Source organism: Oryctolagus cuniculus, chromosome 2 (assembly GCF_051225735.1).
Source record: "Oryctolagus cuniculus isolate XC-2025 breed Fujian yellow rabbit chromosome 2, ASM5122573v1, whole genome shotgun sequence".
NCBI classification, from domain to species: domain Eukaryota; kingdom Metazoa; phylum Chordata; class Mammalia; order Lagomorpha; family Leporidae; genus Oryctolagus; species Oryctolagus cuniculus.
In genome coordinates, this window is record NC_142868.1 from 119,232,029 (window position 1) to 119,249,745 (window position 17,717).

The following is a 17,717-nucleotide window of genomic DNA, read 5'->3' on the forward strand; positions in this document are numbered from 1 at the left end:
TGGCTATGGGGTGGTGGGGGGCGATGTTGCACACGGCTCGGAGCCTCCACTCCAGGGGCCCCAGGAAGCAGAGGCAGGAGATGGAAAGATTGGCGTGGGCTGAGGTTGCCTGGCATTCGAGTTCTTAGTCCATGCGCCTGGCAAGGCCTGGACCTCTCAGGGAAGCTTGCCCCTGACGGCCCCACCTCCTCCCAGAGAAGCAGATAAGCCGCCAACAAACCACCAAGCTGTCTCTGTGGATGAACGTGTCTCATTCGAGGCCGGCTGCTGGAGCTGGGGCAGCAGGCATGTGTGCGTGCATGAGCGTGGTTGTGTGTGTGCATGGTGGTGTGCACGTGGGTGTGGGCTTGGGCGCCTGGGGCTGGGGCAGAAGGTACCATGGATGGAGGGTGGGCAGGAGGCAGTCTGACTGGGAGAGACCGCAGAGGAGGAGAGGAGGAGGAAGTGGGGGGGTCTGGGGCGCGCAGGGGGAGGGTGTTGGCTTCACGCTGTTCCTACTTTGATTTATCCCTAATGAGTTCTCAGCACTTGGCTGCTCCCGGCTCACTCCAGGGGCCAGCACAGCCTCCCGCGGGCCCCAGCCCGCCCGACTCTGCAGCGACAGCCGCCGCTCGCTCAGAAAAGAGCCAATTTCCACACTGCACAGTCCGCTTCACTCAAGGGGAAGTCACATTTCCCTGGGCGAGCCACAGGCAGAGCTCCACTCCGCAGCCTGGCCCGCTGCCACGCGGCACAGATGCGCAGCCCAGCCCCAGCCCCCCAGCCCGGCCTGAGCCCCTGGGCCCAGCTCTCCACCTCATGGTGTTGGCGGTGCCGGGTGCGGACCGGAAGGAGAGCAAGAGCCCTGTCCTCACTGGCCTCCTCCAGCTTCTCCTGGGAAGAGGCCGGTGGCCCAGGCCTGTGTGGAGGTGGAGAGATGCAGAGACAGGGGTGTGATGTGGGGTGTCTGTGTGAGCAGAGAACCTGGGGAAAGAAGTTTGGGGTTGGCCGGCTGTGTCCCAGAGGCACCCCAAAGAGCCAAAGGAAGAGGAGACAGCAAGGAGGAGAGCGAGAGGCCCAAGAAGGAGGCAGGGACAGGGAGCCCAAAGGCCTCCTGGTGCTTCCTGACCATGGGTCAGGGTCTCAGCGCTTCCCAGACTTTCCCTTGCACATGACCATGACCTGGAGGCGCCAAGGTCTCTCCCAGGGTGGGGAAGGCAAAGTGGTTTCAAACCCAGCAGAAGGAAGAGTGGCATTAGACACGGAAAGAGGTGAGATCGGGAAGGAGGAAGGGGTGAGAGAAAGAGGAGGGGCCTTTATGGGATGGCTGGGTCCTCTCACGGAACCACAGCCCTGCTCAGCTGGGTCAGGAGGTGACCTGGGCCGGGCAGGAGCAGGTGAGTGCCTGGCAGATGGGCATGTTTCATCGCCCTGTGGGCTGGAGAGACAGGGCCGAGGTTGGAGGGGAGTCGGGATCAGCCTGGCGTGGCTCAGCTCTGGCTGCAGCACTGCTTCGGCTGCTGGCCGCGGCCTTTTGTCCAGGCTTTGGGCCAAGCCGGGAGTGTGTGCCAGTGCCCCAAATGGCCATGTAACTTCTGCGCTCCCCATGAAGCCAAGGGTGCCCGAGGCTCCGCAGAAGCCTGGCCAGGTCCAGTGACCTGAGGCCGTAGCTTCAGATACAGAGGAGGCCTCCAACAAGGGGTCGGGCTGTGGTTCCAGCTCCTCTGCTGAGAGATTGAACCTTGAGATTGTCGTCTCTGGTCTCAATTACCCAGAGTGTACACCAGGGCCAATGTTCAGAGTCAGAGGTGTGCAGTGGAGTGAAGGAGCCTTGCACACAGAAAGAAACCACTCCCACAATAAGGATCATTAGAATCGGACCTGAGGGCCCCTGTGGTGGTGCAGCCATTGCTTGTGATGCCGGTGTCCTGTGTCAGAGCACGGGTTAGAATCCCTGATGCTCTGCTTCTAATCCAGCTCCCTGTTAAAGTTCCTGGGTAGGCAGGGGAAGATGGCCCACCCCTGCCATTCATGTGGGAGACTTGGAAGAAGCTCCTGGCTCCTGGCTTCAGCCTGGCCTGGCCCCAGCCATCGTGGGCATTTAGGAGTGAACCAGCAGATGAAGGATCTCACTCTCTCTGTCTCTTCCTCTTTCTGTGTCACCCTGCCTTGCAAATAAATTTCTTAAAAGGCGGGGGGGGGGGGGATGTTGGATTGCACTGTGGCACAGCAGGTTAAGCCATGGCCTGCAGTGCCCGCATCCCATATGGGCACTGATTCAAGTCCCAGCTCCTCCACTTCGATCCAGATCCCTGCTAATGTGCCTGGAAAAGCAGTAGAGGTTGGCCCAGGTTGCTGGGCCCCTACACCCACATGCAAGAGCCAGAAGAAGCTCCTGGCTCCTGGCTCCAGCCTAGCCTAGCTATGGTCATTGTGGCCGTTTGAGGAGTGAATCTGCAGATGGAAGATCTCGCTCTATCTCTCCTTCTCTCTCTGTAACTCTTTCAAATAAATAAATAAATCTTTAAAAGAAAATCAAAACAAGGACAAGTGTTGTGGTGCAGTGGGTTAAGCTGCTGCTTGCAACACCAACATTTCATATTGGAGCACCAGTTCAAGTCCCGGCTCCTCTGCTTCCTATCTAATTGTTTGCTAATGTACCTGGGAAAGCCCAGGTGCTTGGACCCCTGCCACTCACATAGGAGACCTAGATGGAGTCCTAGGCTGCTGGTTTTGGCCTGGCCCAGCCCTGGCTGTTGTCATTTGGGGAGTGAACCAGTGGATAGAATCTCTACCCACCCCCCACCTCCGCTTTTCAAATAAATAAATACATGTTTTTTAAAGATTTATTTTATTTATTTGAAATACAGAGTTACAGAGAGAGGTAGAGACAGATATATATATAGAGAGATTTCATCCATTGGTTCACTCCCCAAACGGCCACTATGGCTGGAGCTGGGCTGATCCAAAGCCAGGAGCCAGAAGCTTCTTCCGGGTCTCCCACATAAGCGCATGGGTCCCAGGAGTTGGGCCATCTTCTACTGCTTTCCCAGGTGCACTAGCAGGAAGCTGGATGGGAAGCAGAGCAGCCAGGACTAGCAGGAACAGGTGCCCATATGTGATGCTGGCGCTGCAGGCAGCGGCTTTAACCTGCTGTGCCACAGTGCCGGCAACAAGTAAGTACATCTTAAAAAAAAAAAAAAAAAAAAGGTAGAAAACCCAACTTGAGCTAAGAGGGCTGTTGTGTAGATGGTGATGCAGGAGTGGGAGGGGGCCACACTGCCTGCTGGCCTCCCTCTGTCTCTGAGGCTGAAGCACTGACAGACTGACAATGGCCCTGAGGTTTCTGGTCCCTCCCTCCCACGGTGCCTACCCACAAAGAACAAGGATATTGTGAATTGTCCTAAAGAGGACTGATGTTCACAAGGATGCAAACAGGAGTGTGTACTTTAGGAGACAGAAGCTGCAGGGTGACGGGGCCAGGTGGGAGTGGGGAATCCTTAGCGAGTTCCACCTCTAGGGCCTCTCTCGTTGCCCAGTCCATAGAGTGTGCCGCCAACTCCTCTCACAAGGGTGGAGCATGGAGTCGGTGCACAGAAGGCAGAAAGCCCATGGCAGCAATCCTGGAGAAGTGAGGTGAGGCAAGATGATAAGGGGGGAGGGATTGGGACCCGCCTGGCGACTCAGATCCCCTCATTCCTACCCCAGGAGCTGTGGGGTAGGAGGGGCCAGGGGGGTCACAGCTGTTCTTGCCGCTGGCGGGCCCCAAAGCAGGGTTTCCACGACTGTCATCCAGTGAGAAAGCTGCAGTTTACCCTGCGGGGCCTGCCTGGTCCACACAGCTTCCCACAGGCTCCCAGCACCCTGGATGACCTGGCGGGTATGCCGAAGCTGAGGGGTAAAGGGAGCTGTTGCAGGTGCAATGGGGCCAAGGGGGAGGGGGCTGCCGTCTCAGGCCCGTGCCTTATCCTAGGTTCTTGTCTCAACACATACATCTCTCACAGGTCCTACAGCAGTCAGGGCCCCTGACTCTCCCACCAGTAAAGCAGGCAGCCGCCACGAATGCTCTCCTCACCCCCACTGTGCCAGTGGCCGAGTTCAGCCCAGCAGCCTCCTATGTGTCCCCCACCCCAACCTTTCTGTTTGTTGACTGTGCCCCATTATGGGCCACCCCCATGTCTCCTAGCACCACCCCCAATGCTGGGGCACCGTGCATGGTCATTCTCACCCGACACGAAAGTGACTGCATTTCCTGAGCCACGGAGGGCACCCGTGGTTTGACTGTGGATACCATACTTGGACAGGTGCTGGCCAGGACTGGCGGTGCGTGGGCTACACCACACCCCCGCTCTGGGCAGTCCCAGGATGCCCAGTTCCACTCAGAGAGAGGAAGGTGAGCGTGAACCAGGGTCACCGCAGCAGAAACACATCCTTTGTCACTGGGAGAGGTTTTCCAGGGGACGCAGGGTTCCCAGAGGGCTTCTGGCTGCCAGGCGAAGGCTGGCTGTGCAGCTCTGGGGACACCCTGCCTCCCAGGGGGCCTCTGACATGGAGGGTTCAGAAGCAGGCCGGGTGGTCTCGGGGCCAGGAAGAGCCACAAGTGTCACGGGACTCCGAGTTCACAGCCAGGGGGACGTCCCGTTATTGAACATCCAGTTGCATTGTGGATCTCCTCAGGGGACATGGGAGGTCCCCCTAGGGCTCAGCTCATGCCACCCCCACAGGCACACCTGGCTTCTCCTTTGGGAGCCCTCTCTCAGCCTCTCCTCCCGGCCTTGTTCTCCTTGGGTGTTTAGGAATTCCTGCTTTCCATCTCATTCAGCCCTTGCTGGTGTCCAGCTGTCTGCCTCCACCTGGGAACCCAGCTGTGGAGCCCTGGCCCTCGCTCCTGCTGGGACCCGACACACAGAGGGTCCATTCAGACACCAAACGGCTCCTGGTGGGCCAGGCACCCTGTGGAGGGCAGGACCTCTGCTGTCATAGGGCGTCTCACTGCTGGTTGTCCTGAATCTCCCACCTCCCCAGCCACCCCTTCTACCCCGCACTGGCCTCGCCACCCTGTACCTCTCCACTGCTATGTGAGGTCAAATCTCCAGAACTAAGATGAGAGAAATCAGTGCCCCAGTGGCAGCCCTGCACCCTCCTTGAGTCCAGGACCCTCTGCCATCCCTGATGTCTTGTAGTGCCCTCTAGTGTTGGGTGGGAGTACTGGGCTTAGGGTCATCCAAAACTTCCCTTTTTTGGTGAGTCTTTCCTCCCTCCCTCCCTAACTCCCCCCCCTCTCTTTTCTCTTCCATGCTTGCTTTTGATTGCTGCTGTAATGTACTTACATTTTTATTTTTCATTTTTTCCTCCCATGTAAAATGGGGCAACTCCCACTTTAACCTACATGAAGGCCTCCCCACCTTGCCTGGCACCCAGGAGAGCCCAGGCCTCTCCTTGCCTGCTCTTGGGTCTTGAGGGTTGCAAGAGCTCTCTCACTGGCTTCCCACCCAGTGCACTGAGCCTGATACCAGCAGCACCCACCTGAGACTGAGCTTGGCCTAGCACCAAGCCATGGGCCTGCTTTATCCCCATGCTCACTCACTCAAAGCTTAGCGTAAGGGGTTTACCCAGTGTTAAGCATATGTTCGGGGCAGAGAGAAGGGCGAGGTGGCTGTGGGGTGTCATGGGGGCCCTTCCAGCCCTCAGCTAGAAGGTGAGCTTCTCAGCCAATGGCTCAGAGGTTTGCAGGGGAAAGCCCAGCCCAGAGACGCTTCTCTCCCCAGCCAACCCCAAAGCCTGAGACAAGAGCAATGGTTTATTGAGTCATGTTGCAATGGTGGGTTGTCTTTAAAAAAGAAAGAAGCGTCAAGGAGAGAAGCCCAACACGTAGGGGGACAATTCACTCGGAGGCCAAGGCGTGGGGGTGGAAGAAGGGAAGCTTGACCCAAACAGAGCTTCATGTACAGTATTTACACTCAGGCCTGGGGGGCAGGCGCTGGGGGTGGGGCAGCTGGCTTCGGGGGTTGCCTCGGGGGTCTCTTCTCGCTGGCTGTGGTGGTCGGGCTTGCGCAGCAGGAAGCACACTTGGCGCGCAGGAGCTGCTGGGAGGGTGGAAGCAGATCCCCGCCACTCTGCCTTGTTCTGCCCCGGGGGTTGGGGAAGGGGTGTAAGAGGCACCCCCCGGGGTCCTTTGGTGGGTCAGTCTCAGGCTGCTTTGTGCTGGTCTGGGGATGACCCACTGGAGGAGTAGCAGGGCTGCTGTTTGCATGGTCACAACAGCAGGCAAAAGGAGGGGCAGCTGAGGACCCCGGTGGGGGTGGGGAGGGGCGTCCGAGAGACTCTGCCCGGCCCGCAGCCTGTGTCTGAGTCGACGGTGGTGGAGGAAGCGTGGGCAAGCTGGGAAGAGATGGTGGGCAGCCTGGGGCCCGGCCCCGGACAGGCGGGAGGCCGGGGAGGTGACTCTCGGAGTGGCTGCAGAGGGAGGTCTTGTAGGCCTGAAGAAAGCGCTGACCGTTCACGATGGCTGCAGTGGTGCTGATGTGTGCGTCTCCCATCCGCCATCTCCTGGAGCTCCTCGTGGCTCCTTCTCCTCTTTGGTGGGTACCAGCCACGGGCACCTTCTTCCTCCAACTGCATTTCTTTGGACCTGGGATGGGCCTGTTTCCCCGGGGACTCCTGCCCCTCACGAAAGGGTCTTGGAGGACACTTCGCCCTTCTCCAAGGTCATCGCATCTTCCATGGTTCGTTAAATTAACCAATGCTGGACGTGTAGCTATTTTTCATGTAATAAATAAAGATTCCTTTGTGTGACTCTCTGGGGCCTGTCCCAGGCCCAGTCCTCCCGTTGCTCGGTCGCTCCCACCGTCCCCATGGCAACTACAGGTGGTCAAAGGCCGTGGCGGTGGTGGGTGGTGCGCTCGGCCTTGATGTGGAACTGTAATAATACGGGGAACCTGGACATGTTAAAAAAAATAATAACAACAACATCGCTGGTCAGAAGGGGAAATTGCACCCGGGCTGTCCCCTGCATCTGCTGACCTTTCAGACAGCACAAGTTAATCATTCATCCCTCCGGCCTATCTGATCATCAAAGATTAACTCCTCTCCTGGCCCTGTTTCCTCCTTCTCTGGCCTCACCTTTGAGTTTCTGGCCAGAATGAGAACGGTGGCTTCTTGCCCCTCCCCCCATGACGGCTTTGACCTTCAGCAGCCTCCGGACAAGGAGAGGGCAATGGAGAGAAGAGGCTCGCAGAGTCCCCAAGACCCAAGCACACCAGGGGGCCATCAGGCTTCTCATCTGCTTTGCCCCAGCAGTGCCAGCTTGGAGAATCTTGCTGTTAAGATGCAGGGCGCTGAGACTCCTGGCTGGCCCAGGGAGGTCTAAGCTCGAAGGTGTCCATGGCAAGGCAGAGCTGCCCGTGCCTAGAATGGCAGCCCTAGTGAGCTTCAGTGGGAAAGTGCCCTGACCCCGACAGGTCTCGCTGCCCACATCCTTTCTGGCTAAACTGAACGGAGAGGTGGCTTGAGTGGAACTCATCCGGCGAAGAGGCCACGTCCTGTCCCAAACACAGTGGGTTCCAGCAGGAAGGGGGTGTCTTGGGGAATGCATGGACCCGGCAGCCTGCAGTGGGACTTGCTGGGGTTTGCTGCCAGGTGGGGAGGCTCTCATGAGATCCCTCAAGTTCGTGCTTTGCTGGAAACCTCTGTGCAGCCCAGGGTCTCAGGGCGAGAGAGGGGTGAAGGGCAGCCTGGATGCTCCCCCAGGCTCACTCTCTGGCCCTTGACCCCGACTGCTGTCCACTTCTCAAGCCAACCGTAGATAACATGGTGGAACAAAGGATTTCTGCATCAGGGTTTTGGTGCTGAACCATGAGTATTTGTGAGCCACTTGGATGGTTAATGGGCGCAGTAGGCTGGTGTCTGGTCATCAGCTGCCAGGCAAGAGGGCAATGCCCATGGCAGGGAACCCCAGGCTAATCCTGCTGCTGTTGGCACGTAAGCTCCCAGAGATGGGAGGTCATCTCTTGGGCTACTCCGGAATCTACCCTCACCTTCTTCTCAAGGCCTGAGCTGTGGCATCATATTTGGTAGACATGACCTCGGGGATCAGGAGCAAGGATAAGCCAGGAAGTCTCTGGTCTTCTGCACCCCCCGCCCTTTTTCCAAACACACAGGTATCCTGCCCTACCTAAACACCTGTTACCAACAACACTCAGCTCCCCAGGGCTAACCTGGGGCCTCCCAACTTTAAGACAACTTTTGGCCTTGCCTTGCCCCCCCCACCCCCATCTCACCCCACCTGGCTCAGCAGAGGGCTGGGTGGCCCCCAAGAACTTACTCAGCAAGCTGGAGTTGGGGAAGCGCCAGGCCTCGCCGTAGGAAGAGTAGGGGGTGTGGCTGTAGGCATTGCCGGAGTATTCGCTTCCTGTTGGAGGCACAAGGGGAGAGCCCTGTGAGGTGGGGGAGTTTGGGGCAGGGGGTGGGTAGCAGGTGGAGCTCAGAAGGCTCCTCTGGACCCTCAGTGTGCATCATCAAGGACAATGCCCCTTTCTCCAGGTTCAAGAGGAAGTTCCCCGACACGCTGCAGCCCTCCAGGGGCCCAAGGAGGGAGAGGCTACTATTGCCACCCCTGCTTTCCAGATGGGATCTGCAGAAGCCCACAGCACAGCCAAGGGGTTGGGTGGAGTGTGTGTGGAGGCTATCCTGTGACTCCAAGGCCCAGGGCCCAGCCCCATTCCGCCTGCTGCCTGGACTTTCTGCAGAGGGGCCTTCCCCAGGGGCCCTCAGCAGGGGGAGGGGATGCATGATCGAAGGGAAAATGGGCAAATAGGAGCTTTTTTGGCTTCCCGGGGGGAGGAGTCTGCTGGGGGAGCAGGGTAGGAGGCTGTGTCCTGAGACTCTGAGAAATCTGTTGCCCCATCCTGAGTTGGCCAGTTAAACAAACTTGGCATCTGACTTTGCACAAAGTAAGTTAGATCACTTCCTGTAAGTGGATTCTTGGCTTTCCCAAAGGAATTATTTACCAAGAAATTATTTAAGAATCCCCTTACGTAACAACAATGCAGTGAAGCCGACCAGCGCCACTGGCCACGGTGTGGAGCTCACTCGCAAAGCCCCGCTCCACTTTACGACCCTCGTTCTCACAGCTGCCCCTGGAAGTACTCATCCATCCTGCCAATTTGTAGAGGAAGACATTGGAGGGTGGCAAGAAGACGTTTGCCTCAGTTCTCTCTGTTGGTAAGCGGCGGGGAAGAACTTGGCTCTCAATTCCAGATAGTTCCTCTGTACACTCACGAGATGCTACCATCTACACATCCAGGCACCTGACGACCCTGAGATCCAGTGAGTGTCCACACCGCCATGCAGAACCTCATCTGTGTTTGCAAACTAAGTGCTTTTTGTGGCTCTTTGTCTCCTGCCAGGCTCCGGAGGGGAAGCTTGAAACGCTGGCTCGGGAGCAGGCCTGCCCAGAGCCGCATCGCTGTTCCCTGCCTCCTGGCTTGGACCTTGGACCTTGGACCTTGGACTTTGGGTGGGTCTCTCAACCTCTCTGAACCTTGTTGGCCTCATCTGTGAAATGGTGCAGAGGGTTTTGAAAGGATTAAATGAGATAATGCATATTAAATGCTTAGCACCATGCTCAGGATATAATAAGTACTCAGTACGTATTAGCTTTTAGTGTTTTCCCATTAAACAAGAGCTAAAATAAAGCTCAGTGGAGGCGCGAACCAGTCGCCCAGCCGGAGAAGCAGGTGTTTGCACAGAGGGAATGGAGGTGAGGAGGAGGTTGCCCGAGCCCAAGGAAGGCTTCCGAAGCCTCTCCTTGCCTAGAGTCAGCAACAGGAAGCAAGCTCACAACAGGAGCATAAAACGGTCCCTTAGGGGCAGGGACTGAGCCTCGCACAGATCAGGCAAAAAAATTCATGTAAAAGAAAGAAGAGAATGAAGAAGGAAGGGGAAAAAAGCGAAGAAAAATAAAACTAAGGAATAACCAAACCGAAAGGTATTTTCTAGAGGCTACAAGTTCAGTTATAGCCTTAACTGGAAGCCTGCTCTGTGCTCCGACTCTAGCGCTGTCTCTGAGCCCCAGTGTGCACTGCTGGTACACCTCACCTCTCCCTGGTGTCAGCATTCACTTGCAGGAAGCCAACTGCACACCGGCTACACAGCAAGGGCCCCTCTGCCTTGGTCCCACCTTACCCAGTCCCAAACACCGCAGGCCCTTTAGGACAAGGAAGAGAGGTGGGAAAAACAAGGTGTTTGCCCTCTCATTTTGTTGGTCATTCATGCGTCGACTCACGTATTCATTCATTTTACTCACACTTACCAACCCCCTGTCTGCCTCTGTCATAGAGCAGTGGGGTAGGGATGGGGCCCAGGAGGCCGTATGGCACCTTCCCCCCATCGGATCTGTCAGCCTACCAGCAGCCAACCCGGCTTCCTTGCTCTGCAGCCAACCTAGTCACTGCCCACGTCGCCCCTACTGCTTCAACAATCTCTCCCTTTGAAACTCATTGCCTCCTTCTGCATGTAAACCTGCTCATCTACCTTCTTTCAAAAATCCTCTTCCTGGCTGGCACAGTGGCTCACTAGGCTAATCCTCCGACTGAGGCACCTGCACTCCGGGTTCTAGTCCCAGTTGGGGCACCGGATTCTGTCCCAGTTGCTCTCTTCCAGTCCAGCTCTCTGCTGTGGCCCCGGGAAGGCAGTGGAGGATGGCCCAAGTGCTTGGGCCCTGTACCCAAATGGGAGACCAGGAGGAAGCACCTGGCTCCTGGCTTCGGATCGGCGTAGCCATTTGGGGGGTGAACCAACAGAAGGAAGACCTTTCTCTCTGTCTCTCTCACTGTCTAACTCTGCCTGTAAAAAAAAAAAAAAAATCCTCTTTCTGCCAACATCCCTCTCTTGCTCTCAGTCCTTCCTCTGCCCCAGGTCTCTGCTTTCAGCTTTCTCATTCCCTCCCAATAATGCCAACACGGATGCACTCAAATCCGCACAACTTGTAACTCCATCATTCTGGTGGTCACAACACCCCCGCCCTCTGGGCTCATCATATCCTCGATGCCTTTGGGTTTTGTGATGCCCGGTCTCTTGGTCTGCTCAGTAACTCACTCTTCTTTCCAATTCACTTCCCCTGCTCATTCCTTCTCTCTTAGAGCTCTGAGCTATGTTGAAGAACCCCAAGCTTGATTTGTGAGCCCTCTGTGAATTCTCACCCACATTCTCCCTCTGGTGAGCTTTTCTAATCCCTTGACATTAAATAACAGCTCTGTACAACGCCTGACTTCAGACACATGCCATGGGCCCGTGACTTTGTAAACCAGGAATGTAGTAAGCATCTCAACGCTAAAATGGCCCAGCTCTGGCTCACACACATAACGTGTCACTGTCATCCCTGGAGCTTCCCAAGCCCAAAACCTACAAATGATCCTGGTTTCCTCTATTTCTTCATCCCTACACCAATTTGTCAACAAATATCCCCAGCGTCTCTTTTCTCGGCCTGTGCTGCTTCTTCCCTAGGCAAAGCCACTGCCATGTCTGCAAGACGCTCCCTAACTGGCCTCTGTGCTTTCTCTCTTCACAGTCAGCAGTCCACCTTCCCAGAAGTCTGCACAGCCTTTTAGATCTTGAGCCAGCCATCACCAACATCTTCTCATCTTGTAGCGTCAATCACTATTATTTAATATAACCACCTTTCTTCCATGTGCTATCATGCTAAACTAGTTCCTGCCTTAGGGCCTTTGCACTTGCTGTTCTTGTGGGCTGAGGATGATCTGCTCCAGTTTATCACTTGGCTGGCCACTTTGAACAGCTTCTCCAAGAGGACTCCCCGATCGAGCAATCTGGAGTAGTTATCTCCTTCCCCTGCGGCTCTTTATTACATAAGCCCACTTTATTGTCTTCACGATGCTTATCATCATCGATTTACTTATTTACTGTTCACTGCTCTCCACGATTAGGTTGTAAGTTCCATGAAGAAAGGGGCTTGTCCACTGCTCCATCCCCAGCAAGGCATGCAACAGAGCCTCAACCAGTATTTAAGTGAAAAGTGGTTATGTGCATGGGAGAATGCAAGAGTGGAAGGAAGTAGGACTGAGGGAAGGGTTGATAATGAAATAATGGATGGATGGGAAGATCCGGTGGTGGAACGACGGAGAGAGTAAAGGATTTCTATATGGAAAGATGGATGGATAGATGGGTGGGTGGAAAGATGCACAAATGAAAGGAGGGCTATTTGAAAAGATGATGGGTCGATGGACACATAGACGATGGCTGCATGGATCTATGCAACTGAAGCTGTTGATTTCACTATGGAATTGGTGTGAGGGTAGTGAACTGTTAGTGGGGCTGGAACAAAAAAAGAGGGAAGGCCAAACAAAAGGTGAATGGACAAGAGAAGTCTGTGTCCAGGCCACTAGCACGAGCTGCTTTTCTACAGCTTGTCTGTTGATTTGTGCTTTGATGGCAGGCAGTGGGGTATTGAGGGAAGAGCCCTGGGTCTGAAATCAGAAGGCTGTGTTTGAACAACTCAGTCACTTAGTATGGGAAGACCTGAGCACAACATTTTACTTTTCTATGCCTCAGTTCCTCCCTCCCTCCCTCCCTCCCTCCCTCCCTCCCTCCCTCCCTTCCTTCCTCCCTCCTTCCCTCCTTCCTTCCTTCCTTCCTTCCTTCTTTCCTTCCTTCCTTCCTTCCTTAATAAATCTGGGATGATATAAGCTTCTCAGTTATAAGGTTGAAGATTAAATGAAAAATAAAATTCAATGTATCACTCCCTTCCTTCCACAGCTGATCGAGGGATGTTACTGGCACGCCTTACTTAGAGCATTTAGTGAATACCCGACGCACATGCAGTAAGTGCTCAATAAAATGTGCTGCCTTCGGTGGAAGGAATCCCCACTCCCCTTCAGTCAACTGGGAGATACAGGCAGAGGTAAGAGACACAGAGTTTTCTTACCAAAAATGCCTTAGGGATTCATTTGCACACTGGCAATCCCAGGAACCAGGTGATGCATTTACATAGTACTGCCTTTGCTGAAACTCATTTGCATGCAACTTACTGGGAGCCCATCCAGGCCCCTCCCTTTTCCAATTCACTGGCCGGCAATGTGGTGACCCTGCTATTTTTTTTTTTTTTTCCAATAGCACCCACTGCAGATAAGGTCTTTCTGGAAACAACCCGGAGGCTTTGATGAGAAGTCCAAACCCTGCAGCTACCTCACGGGTCACACTCTGGGCCCCAGGAACCCCCTGCCCTGGGCCTGCCCCCAGAGGCTGAGCCATAATTAAGAGGAAAGCCTAGAGCTGCTTGTTTCTTCCTCCTCCTCCTCCTCCTCCTCTAAGCAGGCGGCAGGGGAAGGTGGAGGGGCTGCAAGGGGGATGGGGGAGCTGACTGGAGCCTGGGATTTTGATTGAGAGGCCCCATTATCCACACTCTTAAAAAAATAACCGAATCTTTTCCTTTTTTATCTTGACCAATCTCATTTCACGCTCCAGAAGAGGAAGGGAGGGAGGGAGGGAGTCCGGGGCCAGGAGGGAGAGAGGAGTCAGTATTCTGTATTTTCAACGCTGCATTAAGCACATCGCCACGGTAACCAGGCAGCAACAAGTGCCAGCTCAGCAGGTTCCCAGGGAGCACAGGACCTCCTTCCCTCCTTCTCTTTCTCCCTCCCTTCCCTCTGCCCAGAAGAGCCCAGCCCACCTGCCTCTGCATAGGGTGCCCAGAGTGGGTGGCTGGCAAAGATTAACCCCTGCCAGAGAGGGCAGGAAGCAGGCCAGGAAGGCTGGCCCAAGGCTGGTAGGAGGGTCACAGAAACCCTGAGTTCACAGACGCTTCCAGAAGCTCTGGGACCCCCATGGGCAGTACAAATAGCTCGGTTCTACCTCTTCCATCCCAGAGTTTTTCCTATATGGATCCTAAAAGAGGGAGACTTGCCCAGAGAAATTCCCATTGTCCCCATCTGTCCAGATGTTGACAACCCAGATGACCACTGGATGCCAACTGGCAGACCAAAAAAAAAAAAAAAAAAAACACACACACACAACAAATAACTGACAGACAGCATTCCCGGGAGATCCAAATGAAGATGGAGAAACACTCCCAGCTCATCTCCCACTCCACGGTACCTGCAGAGTACCTAGAACTTGGGACCTATCCCCACCCAGTGGAGTGAGTGTTGTACATGAGGGATGCTGTATCTCAGTCACTTCACGAGCCCCGTCACCGTCACCAGCAGCACAACTGGCACTCAGACTTTACAGAAAGCATAAACTCACCAGAGCTAAACTCCTCCACTGGGAGGCCCTGGCCTGCCTGGGGGCTGCACGCCTGCTTGGCTCATAGTGTTTCTCTGGCCCCTTGTGTGTTCCACGGGGAGAAGCGGGGGTGCTTGGATCTGAACACCGGGCTGTCTCAGCCCCGCCCTTTCCATCATGGTGGGTGATGTCAGAAATCGGGGAAGAAGAAGGTTGAGCTGGGGCGTGCTCAAGGGCCAGGGCAGCCCTGGGTGTTTTCTTGAGGCTTTTATAAGAAGGTGCCCCCTTCAGTCACCCTTCAATGCCCCTCAGCCTGCCTCTTGTCCCTCTTGCCCCACCTCTCTCCAACACTGCTCCTTTGCAATGCCCTCCACCCAACCCGGACCCTCTCCTTACCTGCCACCATGCCTGCGATGGCAGAAGAGGCATAGCTGCCTTGTCCACTGGTGGGGATGTGGGGTGGGTATCCGGGCAGCGTGGGCCCCACCATCTCTCGCCCTGGGAAAACACAGCAAAGAGTTATCAGTTGACCACGGAGGCTCCTGGGCTTGTCTCACCCTCTGAAGGCTCAGCAAGTCTTTCTGGGTGCCATTCCTGCTGTCTCCGGAGGCACTTCCTCCCTCATCGCTCCTCCACCATGCCCAAGGTCTGGTCTTCTCTGGTGTTCTAAAGGACAGAGGCTCCACCGCACATGGAGCACCTGCGACTGCTGCCTCCTGTGGTCCTCTGTCATTCTGTGGGTTCAGTTACCTGAGTATTCTTTTGTTCAACCACAAAAATGTCATGGTATTGGAGGCCAGGGCCTACGCTCTCTGGGTCTTTATTATCTCCTAGAGCTCCCAGCACAGCAGTGGGCACAGCTGACCTAAGTCAACATGTTAGGTGTTGACTTCATTAGTCTACTTCAGACTTCATCCCTTCTGGCCCTGGCTCCAAGGAGGACCAAGAACAAGCCCTGGAAGTGAGGGCAGAGGTGTGGCCCACTGGCCCATTACAATCCATTTTCGGACCTGTAGCAGACATCGCTAATCAATCACCACCCTCTTTCACTGAGCCAGAGAGCAGGTTTCTACTCCATAGCCTGGCCTTGCAGGTAGGTGCAATCTATGAAATTACAAGGAACATGAAACCTATTGGCTATCACTGACCTAGAAAGGAGATGTTGCTGAGAGATATTTAGCTCATACTTATGACCATGAGCCACACACCTGTCCTCTTCATTTTTGAAAAGGATCATTTTCAGCAAAAACATACTCCTGCCTTAATGATACCAGGGCAGCTCTGTGGAGACCCCATTCCCCAGCTCTACCCCTCCTCTGTACCAAGAAGTCAATCTCTCCCCTTCTGGAGACTGACCTGACTGGTGAGCTTCCTCCCATCTGCCCCATGTGTCAACAACCAGGATCCCTGGCCTGCGCCCCTCTTCCATCATCCCCACGTCCTGTAGGCCCAGACCAGACTCTCCCATGGTTCTTGGCAAGGAGATAATGCCTCCTGGTCTGCCCAGATCTGCCCAGGTGATGACCATTGTCCCGGCGGATTTACTAAGAAGGCCCACTTCACCGTCACATGCTTCAGTGTGAATGGTGAACGACCACCCGGTGATGAGACACTGGGTTGCTGTAGTTGGTGGTGGTGCTTGAAGAGGTTCTCAATGTCAGCAGTACTGCCCCTCTAGGCTGGATCATTCTTTGTTGTGGGGGTGTCCTGTGCCTCGCATCCTGGTGTCTACTCACTAGAGGGTGGTAGCTATTCTGACCCAGTGTGATAACCAAAGATGTTTCCAGACAGTGCTGCATGTCCCCAGGGGTGAGGCAGCAGGGGAAAGTCACCCTTGGCTGAGAACTGCTGTGTTAATTGTGACCATCTGATCTAAAAGACACCTGAGTGCCCCTGTCCACCAACTAGGGCACCGCTTGTCCAACTCTCCTTCCATGAGTGCCCCCAAGGTCTCCGTTAACTCAGCCCTTTCAAGAGGTGCTAGTGGTAGTGGAAAGAAAGAGCCTAAGCGCTGCCCACGCCACGGTGCCTGCCTCCTTACCTCTCTTTCTGGAGATACTTGAAGACAGCACATTCAGTGTTTGTTGAGTACACACTTAGTGAGGACATACTATGTACTAGGCACTTTGCTACACACTTGGGGATAGAGCAGGAGCCAAGAATGCTAAATCAGCAAGGCCAGGCACTAAATCAAGATAGAGCATAGGCTTGGATGTGCATTTGGACCCAAACTTACGGGGTCAATGAACAAGACCAGGCGTATTCAGCTTCTGCCCATCCTTTGGAGGGAGAGAGGGCTAAGAATCAGAGGACCAGGCGTCCTTATCCTGCTTCTATGGCCAATTTACTGAGTGCCGCTAGGCCAGCCACTTACATGCCCCAAGCCTCAGCTTCTTCACACGCAAAATGGGAAAACCTAAGAGTAACCTTATGTACCTTCTTTATTACTACTATTCCTTAATTCAGAGCCAGGGTTTCATGCTGCAGGTGGACACTGGTAAGCACAATGGACGCATTCCAGAAGGAGATGCATGTCTATGGAACTCTTATAGGACGAATTCTCTTTGAAATGAGTGTTCCATGTCCATTATTCAAAACTCTGTAAAGGTTTTGGAGAACTTGGATGCTACCTTCTAATCTGTTTAACTTTTACTACACTGCCCCCTACCCTTGTGATTGGTACTGGATCAAACAGGGGGGAAGACACAGGCATTCTACAGGTGGGCGCAGTTCACCTGGCACAGGCTTATCAAAGGAAGAGATGAAGGGTTGGGAACACAGGCAGAGAAAAGGGAATTTTAGTACATCTAGAAGTAGGGGGAGAAAGATGCAGATGACTGATGGAGGTGAAAGTCTGAGCTTTCTGTGAAGAAGACTAATACAACTGACCACAGACTCAGCCTTCTTGGGCCTTGGATGGAGCACCTGGCCGGGCACTGGAGCTCACGAGAGGGGGGCGTGATGTGAAGTTGTGGGGAGCAGGAGGAGCACGGGGGTGAACAGGTGGAGTGGAGCATGTGATGGAAGAGGTGGCGCTGATTCAGGCCCAGTGCCTCACTCTCTGCTCTTCCCTTCCTGCTTTCTTCTCCCTGGGAGACCTCTAGATCCAGGCCAGACTGCAGATGAGAGACTCATCACTTAATTTCTCCAAACCCCGTCTTCCCATCTGCCACAGGAGGAGCTAGTTGAGGGCAGAGCTTGTAAATTGGGGTCACCTTACTGCTTAATGATTGTTGGGGCTTCCTCTCTCCATGTCCCCTGATCCTGCTGCTTCTTGAATTGCACACCATAGCAGACCCTTGAAGGCTTCCTGCCATGAAACTTGGCCCTGTTGGAAAGATTGGGCTTGGGACAGCCTCACACAGACCACGAAGCCATAAACTCTACCAAGAGTCCTTCCAAACTCTTTGTGCCAATTCCTTAAAGACAAGGAGGCTTCAAAGAAGGGGCCGGCGCTGTGCCGTAGCAGGTAAAGCCGCTGCCCGCAGTGCCGGCAT

At 54.7% G+C, this 17,717-nt stretch overlaps 1 protein-coding gene and 1 long non-coding RNA gene across 8 annotated transcripts in view; one reads left to right on the forward strand and one right to left on the reverse strand.

The window, feature by feature from the left end:
• Window positions 1-5,761: 5,761 nt before the first annotated feature.
• The window catches only part of PAX8 (paired box 8), a 58,360-nt gene continuing 46,404 nt past the window's right edge, over window positions 5,762-17,717 (reverse strand). For all 7 annotated transcript variants that reach the window (XM_051836593.3, XM_051836591.3, XM_051836585.3 and 4 more), the window contains 3 exons: window positions 14,617-14,718; window positions 8,303-8,389; window positions 5,762-6,917 (listed from right to left, as the gene is read on the reverse strand). In XM_051836593.3, coding sequence (XP_051692553.1) covers window positions 6,841-6,917; window positions 8,303-8,389; window positions 14,617-14,718 — 266 coding nt within the window. In that variant the 3' untranslated portion in view covers window positions 5,762-6,840. The remainder of the gene's footprint in view (window positions 6,918-8,302; window positions 8,390-14,616; window positions 14,719-17,717) is intronic.
• On the forward strand, window positions 9,015-12,898 carry LOC149128016 (uncharacterized). Its single transcript, XR_016229214.1, has 3 exons — window positions 9,015-9,201; window positions 9,387-9,496; window positions 12,754-12,898. It is a non-coding gene; the product is annotated as an uncharacterized LOC149128016 (long non-coding RNA).